Here is a 22,197-nt window from a genome sequence, read left to right on the forward strand (position 1 = left end):
CTAGTTACTTTAGTTACTCCGCTACATTCATCTGTTCCAGCTTTAGTTACTAGTTACTTTAGTTACTCCGCTACATTCATCTGTTCCAGCTTTAGTTACTAGTTACTTTAGTTACTCCACTACATTCATCTGTTCCAGCTTTAGTTACTAGTTACTTTAGTAACTCCGCTACATTCATCTGTTAAAGCTTTAGTTACTAGTTACTTTAGTTACTAGTTACTTTAGTTACTCTGCTACATTCATCTGTTCCAGCTTTAGTTACTAGTTACTTTAGTTACTCCACTACATTCATCTGTTACAGCTTTAGTTACTAGTTACTTTACACATTAAGATTTCTGCACACAGAACACATGTAGTTTATAAATCTGATGTTTGATTCTAAAGTAAACTAGCCAACAATATAACGACTACAAGTCCAGCTGAGATGATGAGACCATTAAACACACAGCTGGTTGGATCCTTTATTACTCTTTCTACAATGGGAGGAGAGTTCTGCATCGAGTACTTTTACTTTTAATACTTTAAGTAAATTTTTTTGACTTACATAGTTTTACTTAAGTACAATTTTCAATGCAGGACTAGGCCAGGAGTATTTTTTATAGTGTGGTATTAGTACTTTTACTTGAGTAAAGGATCTGAATACTTCTTTCACTGCTGGATTACAGGATGTGATGGAGGTATCATCTGTCTAAATGAAGGGACAGGGAGCTCCAAGAAGTTACTCACTACTCTTCAGCATGCTTCCACCAGACGTGGCTGTGCTTGCTGAGTGTCCAGCAGACACACGGTACTGCTCCGCTGCCTCAGGCCACACAGGGCTGCACACAACCACAAGTTACACACACACACACACACAAAACATATTAAACATTCATATGAAATAAACAATGAATACAGAAAATCCAAAAAAAAAGTAACTGTTGCATAAGAGAAAAGTGGGATTTTTTGTAAGTCCGCTGGTGCTGCTTCCCTGATGTCCATGAGCTCATCTGTGGTGAAAGAGCTCCGGCTATCGCAGCAGAAAACTGAATTTATGACAAAAACAAGAGAAAACAACGAGCACCAAATCACTAAAGCACCTGTTTAACTCTTGCCAGTGTGCGTAGTGTGTGGATCATAGACTGTATATTATTAATATTAACAGTCTATGGTATGGATACGGGGGCTGTGGCTGTTTCTCCGGGTGTGTTCACCATTTGTTTCACAGGAGCTTTGACATTAGAAGCACTGACTGAGAGAGAAAGAGATGGAAAGAATACACTGACAAATATATCCACATATTATATGATTCTGCACAGACAGTTGCAATAATTTTATGCATAGGCGTAATTTACACGGGGGATGGGGGTGTTACTACAACACCCCCCACACCTCCCCCCCATGTCTTAATGTTGTTTGTCTGTGAAGGAGTAGTCAAAGACTCATTTCCACTACAGTTGTAGAATAATTACAATATTTGAGGTATTAGAGAAGTCTCTGAGTCTCTAAGTGAGGCTTCAACATAGTAGAACATTCTGTCCTTTCCAAATAAATTGCTTGATTTATAAAAAAAAATTTTAAAAAAGGGAATCAAAACTGAACCTTTCAACATGGAACTTCCTCTTTCCTCATTTTCATTTCCTTTGACACAGAACATTGAAGTACCGGACAGAGGCAGCACATTGGTTTTGTGCATCTTTATATGTATATACTATGTATGTAGGTAGGTAGGTAGGTACATTTATTCTACACATGTACATTATTTTTATTCCTCTAAATATATATATATATTTTTTCAGTAGTTGTTCTGGCTTGCTATCTTATTTTATTTTATCTTATTTTCGGAATACGTGCAGTTTAGTGTCACAAATTCCCCATACAATGTCGTTAATTAATTGTGAACCTGCTAAGCCACCTGTGCTAACCTACACCGACCCCTAACCTTAACCCTAACCCTAACCTGTCTCAAATAAGACCCTCATCATTTGGGACACTCAGTTTTTGGATAATAATTTGTGAAACTAAACTGCACGTAGAATTACTTCTAGTATATTTTCTCTATGTGCGTGTTAGTGAGTATGAGAGTATGTCCTTATGTAACTTGCTGCTGTAACACAGTAATTTCCCAATTTGGTAATTAAGTCCATCCATCTATCTGTCTATCTATCTATCTATCTATCTGCCTACTCTATCTATCTATGTATCTATCTGCCTACTCTATCTATCTATATATCTGCCTCTATCTATCTATCTATCTATCTATCTATCTATCTAACTGGACCTACATTAAAGGTTGTCTTGAATCCTAGCGAGGAGTAAGTTGTGTGAGCAATAAGTCACAATCCATGTAACGTTTGAATGTTTTATTAGACAAACAAAAATAGTTTGGGTTTTACAATTCACACAAGAAAGTACACTAGGAGGAGACCACCTGGGAAAATATAGAGCCATTTGATACAGCAAAAAAAAAATAAAAAATACATGCAGAGAAATTCAACTCAGTTGATATCAAAGAAAAGCTGACTTGTATTATTACCTGTTTTTTATTTTTTTTTGATAGACTCCAACAGGACGGCTAGTCCTCTGTGAATACAAACCATGACGGCTCATCTGGTTGGCTGACTGCCAGCCATTCGGTTGTCTCGGAGCTGAACACTAGTTCCAATACCGTAACTGATACTTAAATATAGATCATAAGAGATCTGTTGGTGCTCTTTCTATCCTTTCAATAAAATATACTCCACAACTACAGAGACAGGAGATCACAATCACCAGAAACATTAACACAAGATGATTTGTTATCATTCAAAAAAAAATCAAAAAATTGGCATCACCCTTGAAACAGAGCATTTTAATATCTAGCCATAATCATGTAAATACAGTTTTCAATGATCTCCATCATTCCAACAACAAGACTTGCGTGACGTTGAAGCGCAGCACTTATTCTGTCAGTTATGAGTCATCTTAAGATTGTTGCTTTACAAAAGTTGGGTTTTCGTTATAGAATAGACAATTTCATTTTAATTTTTTTTAAACATGTTTCACAACACGTTAAAAGGTTAAACATTTTCTTTGTAGAAGATAATATAAACCTGTGGAGTGAAATTCTTCAAATACATGTAATAGAATATACATCCTCATAATATCCACATGGTACTTTCTGTGCATTTCAAATACAACAATCATCTCACTTTAGTGATGAAAAATAACTTGCTAACCAAGTTCTGACTCAGATAGCATTGGCTTGACATATATGTCGCAGTTCTGTGCATAAACTGCCAAACATAAGAGGAATTTCATCTTGAATTCAAGCTTGAATTTTTCTTTTTGAAAAAAACAACCTTTTTGACCAAATCGAGAACTTCCATACAAACTGAAAAAAAGTTGATGAAATCCAGGTAATCCCTACAATGACAGAAACGCCTGAAGATATTCCGTGTTTTTCACATGAAGGAATGCATGAAAACGACCCAAAAACAGAAGCTTAAACGATGCTGATGACATTACCGAGTACATTGGGTTGAGTTGCCTGGTTGCAGCTGGTGTTGGATCAGCGTCTGACCTCAGACAGACTGGCTGGGAGGGAGACCTGGCTGACCAAACGAGGCCTTTTCATTTATTTTTTTTCGGAATCTGTAATTTGTGCTCGAGCGATACATTTTCAGGAAGCACCTGTTTTTCCTTTCTTCCTGTTCCTCTTCTTCAGCTGGCTGTCATTGGCTGGCTTCGCCCCGTGCACAAAAGCAACAGCAAGCACAGTGTGCACGCAGAACGGAAGGTGAGAACAAGAGCGAAACTGGCAAGCTCAAGCTGTTCCAATTCCCCCGGACACTTGTGAACTCAGCGTAAACCAGGCCTGAGTGAGCAGACACAAAGACGGTCAAAGCAGAGTCTTTTTAGTTTTTTTTTTCTTGGATTTGCTGGAGCAGTTTGTAAACGGTTGTCTTCGGCTCGTGACCACAAACGGCCGCCGCTGCTAGGCTTTGTGGCAGTAAATGTCCTTCAGTGCTTTCAGCTCTTCAATCAGGGTCTTGTTTTGGTTTTCCAGCACAGCCACGCGGTTCTCCAGACATTTGACGTACTCTTTCTTTTTCCTGCGACACTCGCGGGCTGCCTCCCTGGGGAGGAAGAGAGGGACAAAAGAGATTTGAGTGATTTAGGCGACAAAATGCAAGCTATGCACAATCCATGGGATGTTTTTAATGCGGTCGAGTTCAGCTTTTATTGTTAAACTGCTTCCACGTGTATGTCCATATTTTCCCTGGCAACCATTGGCTCACCTGCTGTGACATTTCCCTATCAATCATGAACAATCACGGGGTTTGGAAACATTTGCATATCTACAAAGGCACTACGCTGCAGCTTTGCCCTTTGCACTACTTGTGAGTTGTCGCTTTGGCAACCAAAAAAAGTCTGTCCGGAGTGTTCCACTGCATGGAGCCCTGGTTATGTCTTTACATTTCAGTGCATGCATTCGGAACTCCTTCAAACATGGTTGTAAATGGCAACTTGTTGTTGAAACCATATTTAGCAGTAGGACAGCCATTTTTAATCCCAAAATGAGATTCACCATGTGGATGAATATTACAGAGTGACTGCAGGATAGAAAATAAGACTATAAGGCACATGTGTCAAACTCAAGGCCCGGGGGCCAAATCCGGCCCCTTGCAAATTTTTATCCGGCCAGCATTTCAATTTAGGTTCACAGCTAATTTTGGCCTGACTAGTTGTGCACCACACCAACAAAAAAAATAAATGAAAAATCAGGAAACTGTTTTTCATACTGTAATTATGCGACACTGCCATGCAGAATTTGACAGATTTGAGACTTTGAGACTCAGACTTCCCAATATGAGACATGCAATAACACAAATTTTATTGACTTTTTTGTTAAATAAAAGCCTATTAATAAACTCAACATGTCTGGCCCTTTTTGTGATCGTCATTTCCAGTGTGGCCCTTAGTGAAATCGCCGTTGGCACTCTAAATACTCTTGCTTGTAATGCATCTCTTGGCCCCAGTTCCTACCTGTTTTTCATCAGTCGGACCTCCCTCTTGCGGGTGATGTCTTCGGTGTGCTGGGGCTGAGGGTTCTGCATGGTGCCCGGGGACGCAGCCATCACGATGCTGTGAGCCAGGCCTGAGTTGGGCGAACGCAGCTGGTAGGCCGGGATGTCTCCTGTGGCAGCTGCAGGGGGGAGATGGACAAACAGCATTAGGACTCCAAGTCCTGGAACTTTGACTTTTGTTGCCATTACTTCTCTTTTACAGTATAATACAATGTGATCCATTAAAGGACATTTCTTTTCAGATTTTTCTAATTGGACTAAATATCTATTCAGTCACTCAGTGTGTTTCTTCACATTTTCACTTCAACACGACAGTAAACATGAATGTGTTTCAACAGAGGATGTTAGACAGTAACTTCAGCCAAGAGCGCTTATCCACTCTCCTTCCTGCCTTAAAAGATCAATTTCCTGCAGCCACCACTGGTATTTGTTCTTAAATTATCTGAATTGTTGGTGGGGGGGGGGTAGGGGGGGGGCCTGACGTGAGCTGATAAAAAAAAGTGTGATTATTTTGCACTTATAAGCTCCTCACGGGGGCAGAAATTAGGAGTTTTGGAAAAAAAATTCAGTTTCAAAAGTGCCCGGTTGCACAAGGTAGAGTTTGTCAACTCATCAGTCAATCATCATCATTTCCTCTTTTTACATCATGCATTACCATGCAAGGAGCAGGGGGTCCCCAGCAAAAAGGGGAATCATTGGTTCTCTAAAGTTTTAATTATAAGCCCATCCAGAAGTAACACAAGGACAATGAATGTATGACTGTTTTGGTCATGGGTTTCATACACTTTGTGTAATAAGACTAAATCTAAAAGCAAAAATCCTATCAGATGGCTGACAAAATCTTATGAAATGGGGGTCCGTGGTCTGATTTGTGTCAGTTTGGGAAACCCTGCGTCAGGGCATGACTTAGGCTGCAGTTCCCCTAATGGCCACTAGATGCTGGCTCAAAAGCAAAATAAAACCCACACAAAAAACAACAGAGAGCCCAAACTTCTCTTTTAAAACACAAAGTATGTCAGGAGTACTATTCAATCATGTACACAAATGGTTTTGGTACGTGTGAACGTGGCCTCAAGTGGCTGGAACAGGAGAAATTTAAGTCAGTGTTGTTTGAGGCTAACTAAGTACATTTACTCAAGTACTGTTGAGGTACTTGTACTTTACTTGAGTCTTTTCTTTCCATGCCACTTTCTACTTCTACTCCGCTACATTTCAGAAAGAAATATTGTACTTTTTAAACTACCCAATATAACGGCTGAGATGATGAGACCATTAAACACACAACTGGTTGGATCCTTTACACTTTCTACAATGGGAGGATTCTTCTGCATAAAGTACTTTTACTTTTAATACTTTAACTACATTTTCCTGATGATACTTACAGACTTTTCCTTAAGTAACATTTACAATGCAGGACTTTTACTTGTAACAGAGTATTTTTACAGTGTGGTATTAGTACTTTTACTACAGTAAAGGATCTGAATACTTTGCGGCACACTACAGGAGCAGCCAGTGTTTTGGAACAGATGTGTTTTTAATACCCACAATGTGAACTACTGTGTGCTACTGATAACCAGCAGTGTATTTGATAGGTTATTAAAAGCGATTCTGGAAAAAAGCTGCTTCCTGGATGTGGTTTATGTGCTGTTTGAGTTGAGTCATCAATGAGGTGGCTGCTGTCTCTCGCCTTTTCAGTTTCTCTTCTTCACTTTGTTCCTGAGAAGTTTCTATCTACACCCCCTCCCTTCTGTCCACACACACACACACACACACACACACACACACACACACACACACACACACACACACACACACAGTCCCTCTCTTTCTCTGTCATTGTGATAACAGAGTGTGCTGACGTCAGTGTGTGCGTCTCACTCACTCTTTTTACATTCTCTCTTCCCTGCCTGGCCTCTGTTCCAGGAAGCCGGAGTGACGTCAAACCGACAACTATCTTACCCCCCCTATGCCCCCCCTCCCTCCTTCCCCTCCCTGCTTGTCTGCCTGACAGCCAGTGGACTGTGTGTGTGTGTGTGTTACAGCGAGATACAGACTGACAGGAACATAGTGGAGCAAACTAACCAAGCGCTTGTCAACCTCTGAAAGCTGTTTTCTCCCTTTTTTCTTTGACAGCTCTGCCCTGACCTGTCTTAATGCTTTTCCTGTGGTCCAATAGGAAGGACAGCTGTCCAATCTGTGGTATGTCTCCTCCTCAACCTCACAATGCACAAAGTAAAAGTCATTCAAAAGTCATTCAAATTTCATAAACAAAAAAAAGTGTTGTCTCTCCAGTTGGAAAAAAATATTTGTCATATTCACGGTCTATCATATTCTTTTCACTCTGCTTATTTGCAGGTGTAAGCTTAGAAATACTTAAAAATCCTTATTGGGAAACATAGCTGACAGCATATGCAAATAAATGCATACATATGTCAAGAGTAAAAGAAAAGTGACTTTTACATGAGTAAACATATGGATGAGAGAAACTCTACCTGACTCCGTCTCATCCCCAGTCACAGCCATCTCTTGTTTCCAATAATCCAGCACCGCGGCAGCAAAACACCCCAGCACAGAAACACTCGTCTGCTCGGGTTCCTTCTCGCTTCACTACAACCTCTCCGTCTCCTTCTCCCTTTTCCTTCTCAGCTCTCTATGCAACCGAGTGGTCAACTTGTGAACTTTGCAGCCCGATTACAATTACAGGCATTGACATCACAATGACATCACTCCTGCCCCGCTGAAGTCAGTAAAACACCCTGGATTAGTCCCTCCCCCTCCCTCCCCCCCGCGGATAAGATGGTGAAGTAAAGAACCACACAGAGCTGTTGCAGGCAGGGAGGGAGGGAGGGAGGGGGAGCTGAAGGGGGAGGTGGTAGTGCAGGGGTTGTATTTTTAGCAATGGTGACGCAACTGGAGAGTCGATCAACAAACAAGAGGATATTGTGTCCCGAGTGGTGTCGTGCACACTGTTGAGCGCCCTGATTGGAGGCATTATGTGTGTGTTTGTGTCTTAAAAGACGGGAGAAGGGATCACAGAGAGAATAAAGATAATTGAGGTTTTTGCATTTATTTGAAAGTCATCACAACATGTCCACAACTGATCTAAGTGAATCCTACAGGAAAACAGTTATTTAACAAAGCCTGGGGAAAGATTATATTTGCTGTTTAAACACTCGGTTGCCTGATGGATCTCTGCTGGAAGAATGCTTTTTCGTGGTTTCTGCAGGTTTTATTAAGTCAAATGTAAGACTTTTTAAGACCTTTTTGAAATTTTATCTCGACATAAAAGTACAACAAAATGCAGAGTTACAAACGTACTTGCAAAGTAAATAAATATGTTCAAATTGAATAAAAAGCGTCATGGAGCAATAATAATCTCTACACACTGAATACAGCAAATTATATTTGGTATTTCGTAAGAAAGAACTACAACAGCACAGAATAAAATTAAAACCTTTCAATGAGCATTAGAGGGAGTGTTACATGGACGTAGGAAAATGAAGACCTGTTTAAAATGATTTAAGACCTAGAAGCCTTTCTGCCTATATACTAGTCTTCCTGGTTTCTCAGGTCAAGCAGCTTCCATTGTGTTCAGACATTTCCGCCCATTTCTGAGCTGAGAATGACGTTACAACTGAGATGACTGCATTCCATTTACAAGTCGGATTTTCATTGTTTTCAGTAGCTCTAGCCAGGTTAGCCATTGTTAGCAATGCCTGTTTATAACAACGCATTATGCTGTCTTTGTGCATGCAAACAGCGTAGCAACATGTCCACAGATAGAAGTTGGACAGCGCTGCATGTACAACTGATTAAGTGAGACACAAATAAGACAGAAGTGCTTCTAACTGTATGTTACTACAGCTTTCACAACTGTTGATGCACTGAGCAGCCATGTTGGATTTTTAGCTCAGGGCTAGGACTGAACGATTAATTGCATTTGCGATAATATCACAATATGTTAAAACTAGGGCTGTCAATCGATTAAAAAAAATTAACTAATTAATTGCACAATTTGCTGTAATTAATCGCGATTAATCGCTTTTTAAATTGAGACTGAAGCTTGTAATAATGGATATTTAAATGCTAAATCACTTAACTTTGCAAATATGAAGAAAAAAACAAACAAGGAAAGGTTCTGCTAAGTTCAGAATGTTTAATATCTTTTAGAACAACAGCAGCAACAATTTGGCTTATTTAGTCCTGCTGAAGGCTGCTGAAACGGCTAGAAACTGTCTGACTTGAGAGCAGATTGTTGTCACCGTCCCCGGCTGCTGTCGCCTGCTCTCGTCTACTTTACAGGCGAGGAGCAGTTCATCTCCAACGAGCCGAGAGTTCAGTTCATCTCCAACGAGCCGAGAGTTCAGTTCATCTCCAACGAGCCGAGAGTTCAGTTCATCTCCAACGAGCCGAGAGTTCAGTTCATCTCCAACAAGCCGAGAGTTCAGTTCATCTCCAACGAGCCGAGAGTTCAGTCGCCGGCAGGGCAGTCGGGACTCCCCCGGAAAATGGCAAGCGGAATGAGGTGACTAGAGTCTCTCAAAATCTGACGAAAATCTTCTAAACTGACCTTTGTTGAGCTGAGATGAAGACAGATTCAGCAACTGCATCACGGCCTATTTCTCGCTTAAAATGTTTTCAGAAACATGTTTCAGTGAACTATTTTAATACAATATGAGATCGTATTCTGAACGGCCGCCATGACAGTCTGGCTCTCAATATCCGGAGAAAACAAACCCATGTGACGCGTTCGTCCAATCAGCTGCCAGTTTTCATTACTTGGGCAACAATACAGAGTAGCGCCGCCTGCTGTTATGTAGACGTATTACATTTCTCAGCCGCCACATGAAGTAAACAAACACAGCTGCGTTAATTTCGTTAATTTTTTTTAACGAGTTAAATATTAAAAAATTAACGCAAAAATTAACGCGTTAATTTTGACAGCCCTAGTTAAAACGCAATTTCCTAATCGCAAAGGCTGCGATTTGGTCACGTGACCCACGAGAGCAAATCAGTCTGCACTACACAGAGAAAGCATCAACTTAGCACGCTAACGCTACACCGTACCTTGAGCAGATTTCTGTCATTCAAACAACTCTGAGTTGTAGTTTAAAATTTGTAAGGGTTTTATTCGGGCTCCAGTCCATACATGCAGTTAATGAATACAGGCACGCAGAACTGAAGGCTCGGTTAGCAACGATTAGCTCTGATAGCGGTTACCTGTAGTTAGCGGTTAGCTCCGGTTAGCACCGTTATAAAGATATGGAGTGGAGGAGACTGCCGTGGAGAGGGGTAACAACCAGACTGATAAATGACGTTCGGGGAGCTTTCACAGCAGCTAACCCTAACCCCTAACCCTAACCCTATTTTTGCACTGGTCTTAGAGCCATTAGCTATTGCAATACATAATAATCCAAATATTAAAAGGTGTTATAGCGGGCCAGCAGGAGCATAAGATACTTCTATATGCTGATGATATATTACTTGTCTCCAGTAATCCACAAATGACAGTACCTACAACGTGTTCTTTAATTGACGATTTTTCCCAGATCTCAGGCTGACTAAGTCAGAAGTAATGCTGTTGTCTAAAAATTGCCATGGGATAACAAGGGACCAGTGGCCATTTAGATGGGTCTCATCAGGCATGGTTTATCTGGGTATTAAACTCATACCAGGATTGGAGAAAATGATGCAGATTAACTTTCAACCAATTATTCAGGATATCCGAAATTTGTTACAGAACTGGAGTAAACTTACATTATCCATTATGGGTCGAATTTATTTAGTTAAAATGATAATTGCACCTAAAATTAATTATCTATCATACATGCTTCCACTTGTGCTGCCACCATCCCATCTGAAAGAATACAATGAATATGTAGAATCCTTCATCTGGCAAGGGAAGAGACCCCTCTTTAATCGTACTAAATTGTATTCTGCTAAAAGTTCAGGCGGGCTCTCTCTTCCCAGAATTGACTAGTATCATTGGTCATTCTCGCTCTCGCAGCTGGCTAAAAATAATATGACATACAACGAAGCCCCTGCTTATTGAAAAATAACTAATTGCCCCCTTTCCATCGGATGCCTTCTTGACACAGTTTGCCCGACCAATACCAGACCAAAATCTAGTTCTTAAATTCACTAGGGAAAGTTGGAAATTGTATCACCTACATTCAAAACAAACCCCATGGCTAACAACTAGAGCCTCAGTTTGGCACAACACCAAGCTACGAATAGATAAAAAGGCTTTCTGCTGGATACAATGGGCTAATAAGGGAATATGGTATTTAGATAACCTATATGAGGGTGAACATGTGGTCTCATTTAATCACTTAAAACAAACTTACAGGCTATCAAACACAGATTTTTGGAAATACCTCCAAATAAGACATTGTCTCCATGCAACTCTAAAAAATGGTCCTGACCCACCAACAGATGTACAGCTTATGTATGCTGCTAACGGTCACAAAAAGGGGTTGGGCTCAGTTTTTTATGCCTATATTAGAGGTGCTATGGGAAAGAGATTTAGGGTGTGTGATCAAGGAAGAAGCTTGGAAACAGTTTGTATCCAAATGGCATGCTAACGTTCGTGAAACTCAATCCCAGCTGATAAATTATAAAATTCTTAATAGATGCTACTGGACTCCCAGCAGATTGGCTAGACTTCAACTAAGGGATACTGCACTATGCTGGCGATGTAACAAAGATATAGGAACTATGGCTCATATGTTATATGAATGTGACATGGTGGAGGAAATGTGGGAGAAAATCGTACAATTGGTTAATAATATTTTTTGCCTTTCATTATATAAGAACCCTGCCTTGTGTATGTTGGGTGTTGTACCGGAGGATACACACATAACTCGCCGTTTAGCTATGGTTTCTGGTTGTAGAGTCATTCTTAGACACTGGAAGTCAGACACACCTTCCTCATATGATGAATGGTTGGACCTTATGTCAAGCATTGCCAGCTATGAATGTGTGATATTTAGAACCTCAGGACGCTTTGATGTGTTTATGAAAATGTGGGGTCCTTTTCTCTCATTAACTGAGAATGTATCACCGGTATAAAAGGAAAAAAAAAGTCTTCTAAATATATATCTTGCCTCTGTGTTGTAACCTACTAGTATTGTAAAGTCTAAACATTATTTATCTTCTTTGAGACCTGTATCCCTTTTTTATTTATTTATTTATTTATTTATTTGTATGGGGGGCATTACGCTGGGTTAAGGGGTTTTAACAAAAAAAAGCAAGCATGTCACTATTAACACTCATTTTCTGGCTGTTGTTAATGTTCTGACTGTTGTTCATGTTAAAAAAAAGTTAAATTAAAAAGAAAATACAGCAATGTATATATTTTTACATATTTAACTGTCGAGTAAAGTTCAAAGACAGTGTTAAAAAGTGCAATCCACATGTTTAAATATGTTTATTACAGTAAATAATAATTAAATAATCTAAATACTACTAAGTGTGGTAAAGCCACATTTGTTTTTATAACAAAATGTTATAAAAATGGGCGTGTTTCTGAAATCAGAGTTCCGAGTACAAATGGAACGCACTAAAAGGATCGGTTTATACAACAACAAAGCAAAGCGCAAGAGCAGACAAGCCCATTCCCAGCTGATCACCAAACACATATGAGAAAGTAAACACTCTGATGGTGCTGATGGTGCCAAATAAGCACATGCATAAAAGCCCTGTCTCCATTTTTTCACTGATTTAATACATGTTGTAATAAAACAGGTTTAAGGCATCAAAAGAGTTTCATTCAAAAGTTTCCTGTCAAACTAAGACAGCTGACATTACAATACAAATGTATACTTGTCATTAGGGCTGCACAATTAATCGCAATTGTATCAAAATTGCAATATGTAAAAACGTAAACCCAGCGTGCTACAGCTGGAACGGTAGTACAGTCATGAAAGCAGCAAACAAACCAACAGGATCAACGGAGATAGATTTTACCCGACCTTAAAAAAACGGCATGTTTCTAACAGTGGCGTGACCAGAGACGTAACAAACCCCGGGGAAATATTGGGAGATGTATTTGAAAGATGGAGACAGCTTAGAGCCCAAAAGGACGCCGAGTTGGCTTATTTTCTCCTGAACAGGTAATGTTAGCTTCAGGCTAATTTATCACGGCTACAAGGGATGGGCATTTTATGTCATTTCAGCATTTGTTGAATTGAATTGATAAAAGAAGTACGATTTATATAGCTAAATCGTAATTCTAAGCCTAGGAAGGGTGTCTGTACGTCGGGTGGAGAGGACAGCGTGGTTGTTGTAGCGGTTCCTACCGTAATTCTCAGTCGAAAAAGTGTGTCTGTCAGTTGGTTACAGAGCTCCGCGTGAGCACAGGCTTTCATGACTGTTAAAGGTCCAATATGTAATATTTGTACTGTAATAAATCCAAAAATGACACCAATGCCTCATCAGATATTAAGGAAACATGTTAAACTGAAATACTATCAACAGCATGTTTCTAACAGTTGCGTGACCAGAGACGTAACAACCCCCTGGTAAATATTGGAGATGTATTTGAAAGATGGAGACAGCTTAGAGCCCAAAAGGACGCAGAGTTGGCTTATTTTCTCCTGAACAGGTAAGCATTAGCTCCACGCTAATTTATCACAGCTACTAGGGATGGGCATTTTTTGTCATTTCAACATTTGTGTACTCACATTGAATTATATAGCTAGAGTAACCGAGTTGGTTACTCGCAAAAACAATTGAGACATAGCCAGTGAAGTGATCCCGACTGGTCCTGGCTAACGCTGCCATGCTAACCCTGCTAACTGTTAACGTTACCGGGCAGCCCATGGCTGTTTACAGCGTGTAGCCTCTTCAGCGGCTGGAGCCGACAACGGTGAGTTATTTTAAACCACGAGAGGGGGGCTGTAAATCGGAAAGAGAGGACTATGAGTTTGCAGTGTGTTTAGCGATTGTTGCCGTAATTCTAAGCCAATGAAGTGTGTTCCGTCGGCAAGGTAGTGGTATTTTTAGCGTTTCGTATTGTAATTCTAAGCCGAGGAAGTGTGCCTGACTGGCGTGTGGAGAGGACAGTGAGGTTGTTGTGTTTTTAGCGGTTCATACTGTCATTTTAAGCCGAAAAAGTGTGTCTGTTAGTTGGTTACAGAGCTCCACGTGAGCACGGGCTTTTATGACTGTCAATATAGCCAGCATCTAACGTTAGCTACTCCGCTGTGCTGTGGAGTAATGTCTGGCTATGTGAGACTATCATCTAACGTTAGCTACTCCGCTGTGCTGTGGAGTAATGTCTGGCTATGTGAGACTAGCATCTAACGTTAGCTACTCCGCTGTGCTGTGGAGTAATGTCTGGCTATGTGAGAAAAGCGTCCAGCTACATTGTTGTGAATGCTGCGGTCTCAGCCTGGCAACCCCCGTGAACTTCGAGTCTGGGCAGGAGGGGGCGGGGGAGACGACTCTCCAGTATTTTGAATTGGTAGTGCAGTAACTATTTTAACCGCTAGCTGCCAGTATTACACACAATATTACATATTGCACCTTTAATATAGCCAGCATCTAACGTTAGCTACTCCGCTGGGCTGTGGAGTAATGTCTGGCTATGTGAGACAAGCGTCTAGCAACACTGTTGTGGATGCTCCGATCTCAGCCTGGCAACCTCCGAGAACTTTGAGTCTGGGGAGGAGGGGGCGAGGGAGACGACTCTCTCCAGTATTTTGAATTTGTAGTGCAGTAACTATTTTAAACACTAGCTGTCAGTATCACATATTGCACCTTTACGGTAAAATGAAAGGGAGAACAATAGATGCAAGGAAAGCTTTTTTTGACTCATGTCTTGATGCAATTCTCTGAGTGATATTGTATCATTATGTACTGTATGTGTATCTACACTGGAAGAATTGTAAGTTACTTGATTGTCTTGAACTATGTATGATGTGCCTATGCCGTACTATGGAGCTCCTAAGGGGACATGACAGGACTTTTTTTTTTTTTTTCTGGTGCGCACGAGAAACTTTCTGGTGCGCACAAGATGCTTTATGGTGCGCACGCAAAAATATCTCATGCTCACAAGAAACCAATCTTAAAAAAATAAAAAAAACAAGTGTAGAAAAATAAAGAAAAATAAATTTATAAATGGGTTGAAGCCTACCTTGGACAAGCACCTGTCCTCCCTGGATGTAGAACTGCTGTGGGGAGTCTCCGGGCGGAGCGGCACACTGTAGGACTGTGGCTCCAGGCTGCGTCAGAGTCTGGGCCCCCTGGAGGCCTTCCACTCCAGGGCTGCTCAACTGGATGGCTCTCCCCTGGGTGATCGCAACTGTGAGGAGTCAGCAGAGTAGCAACGTGGGAGTTATGTTATATCAGGTATCATCAGGGTTCATTCATGTTTCTAATAGAAAATGTAAGATGACTGATCGTTGGAGCACTTCAATTTTGATCAAATTTCAATTTCAGCCCATAACGATCACGTAAAACAACGTAATTGAGAAATATGATTATTTTGCACATTACGTTTTGCAAGTAAACTCTTATTTGGTTGCGTCCAAACTCCCATACTAACATGCTATTCAGTCGGCTAAAACAGTATGTGAGATTTTTTAGTATGTCAGAAACCTTAGTATGAAAGAAATAGTATGTGAATTGTATAATTTCTTCAGGTGAAATATTACAGAATACAAACACTGGACACTGCGGAAGACACAATGCAATGCGAAAGTAACGACAACGTTCAGAACAACAAGTCAGGACAGAAACCAAGGAGCTCTGTAATGTCAATAACGCTCTAATTTACATTTCTACATATTTAAACGACTGCTGGTCTAGTTGTTTACCTTTTTCAGTAATTTAAGCGTTATCTGGCAATGTCGCCAGAGCTGAGGTAGGCAGGGGTAACCATGATTACATGTCTCCAAACGGCAAGGAGGGTCTCAGGAAGTGCCCTTGAAAAATACGGTTTAGTGCGCCAGAAAAGTGTTCATTTACACAAAAGTATGTTAAAAGATAGTTTACATATATTGTCTTGTGTTCTGAAGTTAAGCCCATAGTTCTGTCCACTTTGCTACTCTATATATAGAAAATGACATATTAACATGGACACAATGGACCAATGTTGTAAATAAATACAACACTTTATCTGTATATATTTATTTTTATTTTTTACCAGTTTGTTTATAAAAAAAGGTGTTTAAAGGTTGCACATAAGTATTATTATCATTACTCTTATTCTATTTTTTCTATTTCTTATAATACTTTTTGTATATTGTTCCTATGTCTATTTAATGTGTATTTGTCTTATTCTGCTGGGTGTAAATTTTTTTTGAGCTGCTATAACAAGGGAAATTATCCATTGTGAGAATAATGAAGTCTATCTTATCTTATCTTATCTTAAACTGATCAGGAAGGCTGGCTCTGTTATTGGCTGCAAACAAGAGACTTTTGAAGCTGGGGTGGAGAGGAGGTCACTGAACAGACTGTTATCTATCATGGATAACCCCGACCCCCCCACACTGGTCCACCAGCGGAGCACCTTCTCTAAGAGGCTCCGACAGCTTCGGTGTCGCACGGACCGCTACAAGAAATCATTTCTACCACTGGCAATATAACTTTTTAACACTTCAACACTGAGAGTTAGATAAGACTCCTATTCATCACAATACTGCACTAAGTGCAACTTGCACAAACATAGGGTTTACTTACATCTTATATATACTAGTAGTAGTTGTAGTAGTTGTAAAAAAAATTCTCCCAACTTGTATAGATGTTTTATTTTTTTTCATTTTATTTGTTGAATATTTGTTGTTCCTATTTATTATTTTCTTGTATATTCTGTATGTGTGCTGTGTGTCTGATATTTTGCTAGCCTGGGAAAACCCTGACAAACTTCCGGAAAATTTAAGATTTGCTCTGCAAGTCCACTCTCAGTTACAACTGAGAAGGGTCTGGGGTCAACCAGGCTAATATTTTGCTGCAGTAGCGCTGACATTTCCCAATTTGGGATAAATAAAAGTCTATCTAATTCATCTAAACTTATCTTATCCTATCTTATCTTATAAAGCAGTAGACTGAGAGGGTGTTAAGACTAGTATCCCTGTTCATGTTAGTGTACTGACTATATTGTCCTGAGCTGGTCTGGTAGATGGAGGTTGGTGCTGATGCTGAGGCAGCGCTGGAGACCACCGCCACCTCCTCCTCCGTCTTCTCTTCATCAATTTTAGGAACTGCCGGCGAATCCGATGAAAGCTCATTAAGTATTTTTCTGTGGGAGAAGAGAGAGAGACACATTAAGTGATTCCACACAGACAGTTCAACATTATCAGCGTTACACTTGACACACTCTGTGCTGTTTATCACGCTCGTTTAATGTTAGCGTCTTCTCACCGATAAGATGGACGCCTGGAGAGAAGCACCCGTCTCTGCTGGGTGTCTGTGACTGACTCGTCATCCTCCTGCTCTGCTACAGCGGCAATCTGGAGAGTACAAGCAGTATTTCAGTAAGTGATTTATTTCCGACCTGTGGCCCTATGTTGCATGTCATCTCTCTCCCCTTTCATGTCTTCATCTGTCCTGTGAAAATAAAGGCCTAAAAATGTGCTTTTACTCCACTACATTTCCCCTAAGCATCTTAGTTACTCGTTACTACAAAATAAAATCAGAAGAAATTTGTTGGACTGGAAAAAAGCAGGTTTGGAGAATCCTTGCTCCTAGATTGCCGAGCTACTGCTGCTTCAATTCCAGATGGTGACCTGATGGCAAAATTACGAATCCCACTATGGCCACGCCAAGACCCGCCCTACGAAGCAGCTCAATTGGTTGGGGTTAGGCATTTCACCTCGAGTGGTTAAGGTTAGGGTTAGGGGATTGGTCAGGGGATAGGACCTGTACATGTAAGCATGGACGCCTGGCCAATAGTAGTGTGTGAACGCTATTGAAGGGCGGGTCTTGGCGTGGCCATAGTGGGATTCGTAATATCGCGACCTGATGCCTGTTTGTTGCCAAAACTAAAGAAGAAGAAGAGGAGGAAGCATAATGACTGTGTCATGGAAACACCTGGTGCAGGTTCTGCCGCCATGGTAACAGACGATGACCCCCCCCAACGACAGTGGTGATGAAGTTAACGTTACACACCTTTGGCCATAAAGTTCATAATCAACGTTTTTTTTGACTTTATCTTCTAATACTTAAGCACATTTAATATCAGAAAATGAGTTTGGATACTTAAGTACAGTAAATATCACATACTTTAAGACTTTTACTCAAGTTATGTTCTAAAAAGGAGACTTTAACTTCTACCAAAGACGTTTTTTGGTAAGATACTTGTACTTTTACTCAAGTATTGCTTTCAAGTACTTTACACAAGACTGTATTTATAAACTACAATCTTAATGTGTAAAGTAACTAGTAACTAAACAGTAACATCATTCATCTGTTAACAACTGTAAAAGATGAATGACGTGGAGTAAAAAAGTACCTTGACATTTGTACTTAAGTACAGTACTTGAGTATGTGGCAACATATTTGGTGTTAAATGTTATCACTGAGAGGGCGTTGCTTTCCGTACACAGACCTCTGGGAGTATTCTGGGATGTGTTTGATACACCAACTACTGAAAGAGAAGGATGTCGTCAAAGAAGGAAAGGAAGCAGGATTTTGTTTTGAGCCAACCCATCACAAGACTCAACAGAGAGTCTTATCTGTCTACTGTGTAATTATTTGTGAGTGTGTGAGTTAACGCCCTCTTTTCTCCAAGCATAATTTGCCCGCAGCATGAATAAACAGGTTTCCATTTTGCCACCCAAAGGGTATTGTTGGAATAATAACAAACAGGAATCTGCTAGGGTTATGTAAGGCTTAGGGTTAAGTAAGCGTCTATGACTCACACACTGGTGCGTAATGGTTGAGCATTATCAACACAAAGGCTGCTTTGGCCCTGTTAGAGGACAATGTCTGCGCCAGACAAAGGACCAGTCTGATTTATGCCAGGTTAAACAGGCATGGGTCCATGTCTATTTATTGATTATTATGTGAGTGAAAGTTATGCCTATGCTTGTTAGGCCTATGCTCTCAAAGCAAGTTAATAAAAGTAGCAAAATGACTTCATTTGTCATTTTTCTGCACACCGTTTAGTCTGGATGTTCAGAGATGCATAACTTCTAATACACTGGCTAAATCAGAAGTGTGTAGGACTTCCGGTATGGCGTCGAGGCGAGTGGCAGTGTAGAACGCGAGCTCCCAGACAAGTCGGTTAAACTCCCCTGTTTATTTAAACTTTACGCCGTGTAATTTATGAACAGTTATGGAGGGGGAGAAACAACAAAAAGCTAGAGGCAAATCAACCCAAAGACCTGAGAAAAACGAGAGACAAACAAAGGAGAATGATGGCGATGACAACGTTGACGAGAACGAGGCCGGGATACAATGCAAGTTTGCATCAGCGCTATATATTCTGAAATTAAGGCACTCCGTTCTGACGTGAACACAGAATTAAACAACTTTCAGGAGACTTTCTCCAGAGACTGGAAAGCAGACTTGGCAAGCCTGAGTACAGACATCAACCTTAAACTGAACGAAATTGGCAAAGATTTGAAAGACACGGTGAATAGAGTGGAGGATGCCGAGCACAGGGTCGCGGAGTTGGAAGAGTGGAACGCAGAGGCTAGAGACGTGCTAAGCCAAACCCTCGTCATTCAACAAAAAATGCAAATAAAACTGACAGATCTTGAAGCAAGGTCACGACGAAACAATATACGCTTGTACGGGATCCCGGAAGAGTCCGGAGATGACAACATACATGTTGTTGAAAATCTTATCAAGACAGATCTGTCCCTGTCCGATACTGATCTTGGGATACAGCGCTGTCACAGGGCGCTCGGCCCCTAAACCACCGCCAAATGCGAATCCCCGATCGGTTGTAGTGTATTTCCTTGAATATAGGATTAAAGAGCTCGTTCGGCATGGCAGAAGAAGGAAGTTTACCTGAAAGGGAGACGGGTGTACTTCGATCAGGATTACCCGTCTGAAACTCAAAAGAAGAGGAAGGCATACACCCCCATCAGGAAATTGCTCAAAGAGAAGGGTCTCCATTTTCAGACACCACCACCCGCTAAACTTCGGGTATTTTTTGAAGATGGCCCCATTGTATATAACAGCGCAACGGAGGCGATGGAGGACCTAAAAAAGAAAGGACTGACCATGGCCAGCATCAAAGAAGACACCGCCATATCAGCTTTAATGGAGAAGCTGAGGAAAAATACTTGGGAAATAGCGGGCGCGAAACCACGACACAACTGAGATGACCATCAAGAGAGGGCACGGAAAAGACTCCAGGATTTCCGCCGGGACACAGGAGAAGCTGTTTGACTCCCACTCTGGATAAATTATCAGTAAAAACGTGACGTCCGAAATCAACATTCTATTATGACAAGGGTAATGTTTTTATACAATATTTCAGTTATACCAGTGTTCATACACAGAACCCTGATTTTGGCGTTTTATTATTAGTTGGGTTCACGTCATAGCTTGATAGACCTTTAAAAAGTAATACAACGTCTATGTTTGGGAGCTATGGAGAAGACATGCTCTGGTGATATCAGTTTTCACGGGGAAGGCCCTTCGTTAATCGAAGTTTTTCCTTTCCAAATAGAAGTTTCTTTAAAAGGAACTTTGACTATGGAAGTTGCTGTTTCTTTTGACTGTACATTCCTTTATTTTTTCACTTTTTTGTTTGGTGTTATTTGTGTTACAATGTTAAGGTCACTTGGGATTTTTAATATGATAGTACATCAGAAGGTAAATGTCACAACAAGAATATAGAATTATTTCACTTAACGTACATGGGTTGCAAAATCCTATCAAACGAAGTAAACTTATAGCTAAGATGAAAAGAGAGGACCAATATATTATTTTTTGGCAGGAGACTCATCTAGTACGAACGGAACATGAAAAACTAAGAAAGTTAGGATTTAGAAACACTTTTTATTCATCGTACACTAAAGGACATGCAAGAGGTGTTGCAATACTGATATCGAATAAGGTGACTTTCCAGGTTTCCAGCCAAATAGCTGATAAAGAAGGACGTTATATTCTGGTGAAAGGGATCCTTGATTTGAAGGAAATAACATAATGTTTACAGACCACCAAGAAAAGATAAACTACTAATTACAAAAATATTTGATCTAATAACTTCAGAAGTATCAGGCACACTTACCGGTATATGTGGAGGCGACTGGAATGTACAGGTGCAGCCTACCCTAGACTCTTCAAATCCAGCAAAAAAGATAAATTCTGAATCTCTTTATGTTAAAAAAATGCTTAAGGAAGCTGGCATGATTGACATATGGAGGGAACTCCACCCAAGTGTGAGGCAGTTTACATTTTTCTCCCATCCTCATACAGTCTATCCAAGGGTTGATTATTTTTTCATGCTCCAATCGGACAGGCATAGAATTATAGGTTGTGATATAGGAACCAGAGATGTTTCAGATCATGCAGGAGTTTACTTGAGACTTTATTTGGATGTTCAATTCAGGAACACCGTTTGGAGATTGAACACTAGCCTCTTAAATGATCCCCAATGTATAGAGTATATTAAAAAAGAAATTAAAGAGTACATTGAATTTAATAATAATGAGGAAATGTCATCAAGTGTTCTATGGGACGCTGCTAAGGCAGTGTTAAGAGGAAAGCTGTTAAAAACAGAAGATATTGACTGATTTATCAAACTCACTAAAAACAGTGGAACAAAAACATATTGAATTAAATAAACCTCAAATCTTAGAGGAAATAAAAGTAATAAAACAGCAAATAAATAAGATACTTGATAAACAAGTAGAGGTTAAACTTAAATATATCAAACAGAAGTACTACGAAAATGGACCTAGAGCTAAAAAAATGTTAGCTTGGAAACTCCGTAAGCAGCAAACGGAAAGGTCAGTTTTCAAAATTAGTATTCCAGAAACCAATGAAATGTGCTACAAAACGGAAGATATATTTGCTTGTTTGAAATCTACTATAAAAAATTATATTCTCAACCAGAAGCAGCGGACCCTTCCATTGTTGAACATTTTTTGGAATCTCTAGACTTACCATCAGAAGACTTTTACAAAACAATCTGGTGACACAAGAAATCGCAGAAACTGAAATTGATAGGGCCATATCAAATTTA

The 22,197-nt window shown here is 40.2% G+C and overlaps 1 protein-coding gene across 3 annotated transcripts in view; it reads right to left on the reverse strand.

Annotated features, from left to right (window-relative positions):
* Positions 1 to 2,327: 2,327 nt before the first annotated feature.
* crema (cAMP responsive element modulator a) overlaps positions 2,328 to 22,197 on the reverse strand; it is a 30,836-nt gene continuing 10,966 nt past the window's right edge. For 2 of the 3 annotated variants that reach the window (XM_028593292.1, XM_028593291.1), the window contains exons 4-8: positions 17,415 to 17,503; positions 17,147 to 17,292; positions 15,187 to 15,354; positions 5,008 to 5,167; positions 2,328 to 4,097 (exon numbers count right to left, since the gene is read on the reverse strand). In XM_028593292.1, coding sequence (XP_028449093.1) covers positions 3,956 to 4,097; positions 5,008 to 5,167; positions 15,187 to 15,354; positions 17,147 to 17,292; positions 17,415 to 17,503 — 705 coding nt within the window. In that variant the 3' untranslated portion in view covers positions 2,328 to 3,955. Of the gene's footprint in view, positions 4,098 to 5,007; positions 5,168 to 7,540; positions 7,775 to 15,186; positions 15,355 to 17,146; positions 17,293 to 17,414; positions 17,504 to 22,197 lie in introns of those variants that run through there. The other variant, XM_028593293.1, reaches the window with a different exon arrangement.

This window comes from Perca flavescens, chromosome 12 (genome assembly GCF_004354835.1).
Source record: "Perca flavescens isolate YP-PL-M2 chromosome 12, PFLA_1.0, whole genome shotgun sequence".
Taxonomy (NCBI): Eukaryota; Metazoa; Chordata; class Actinopteri; order Perciformes; family Percidae; genus Perca; species Perca flavescens.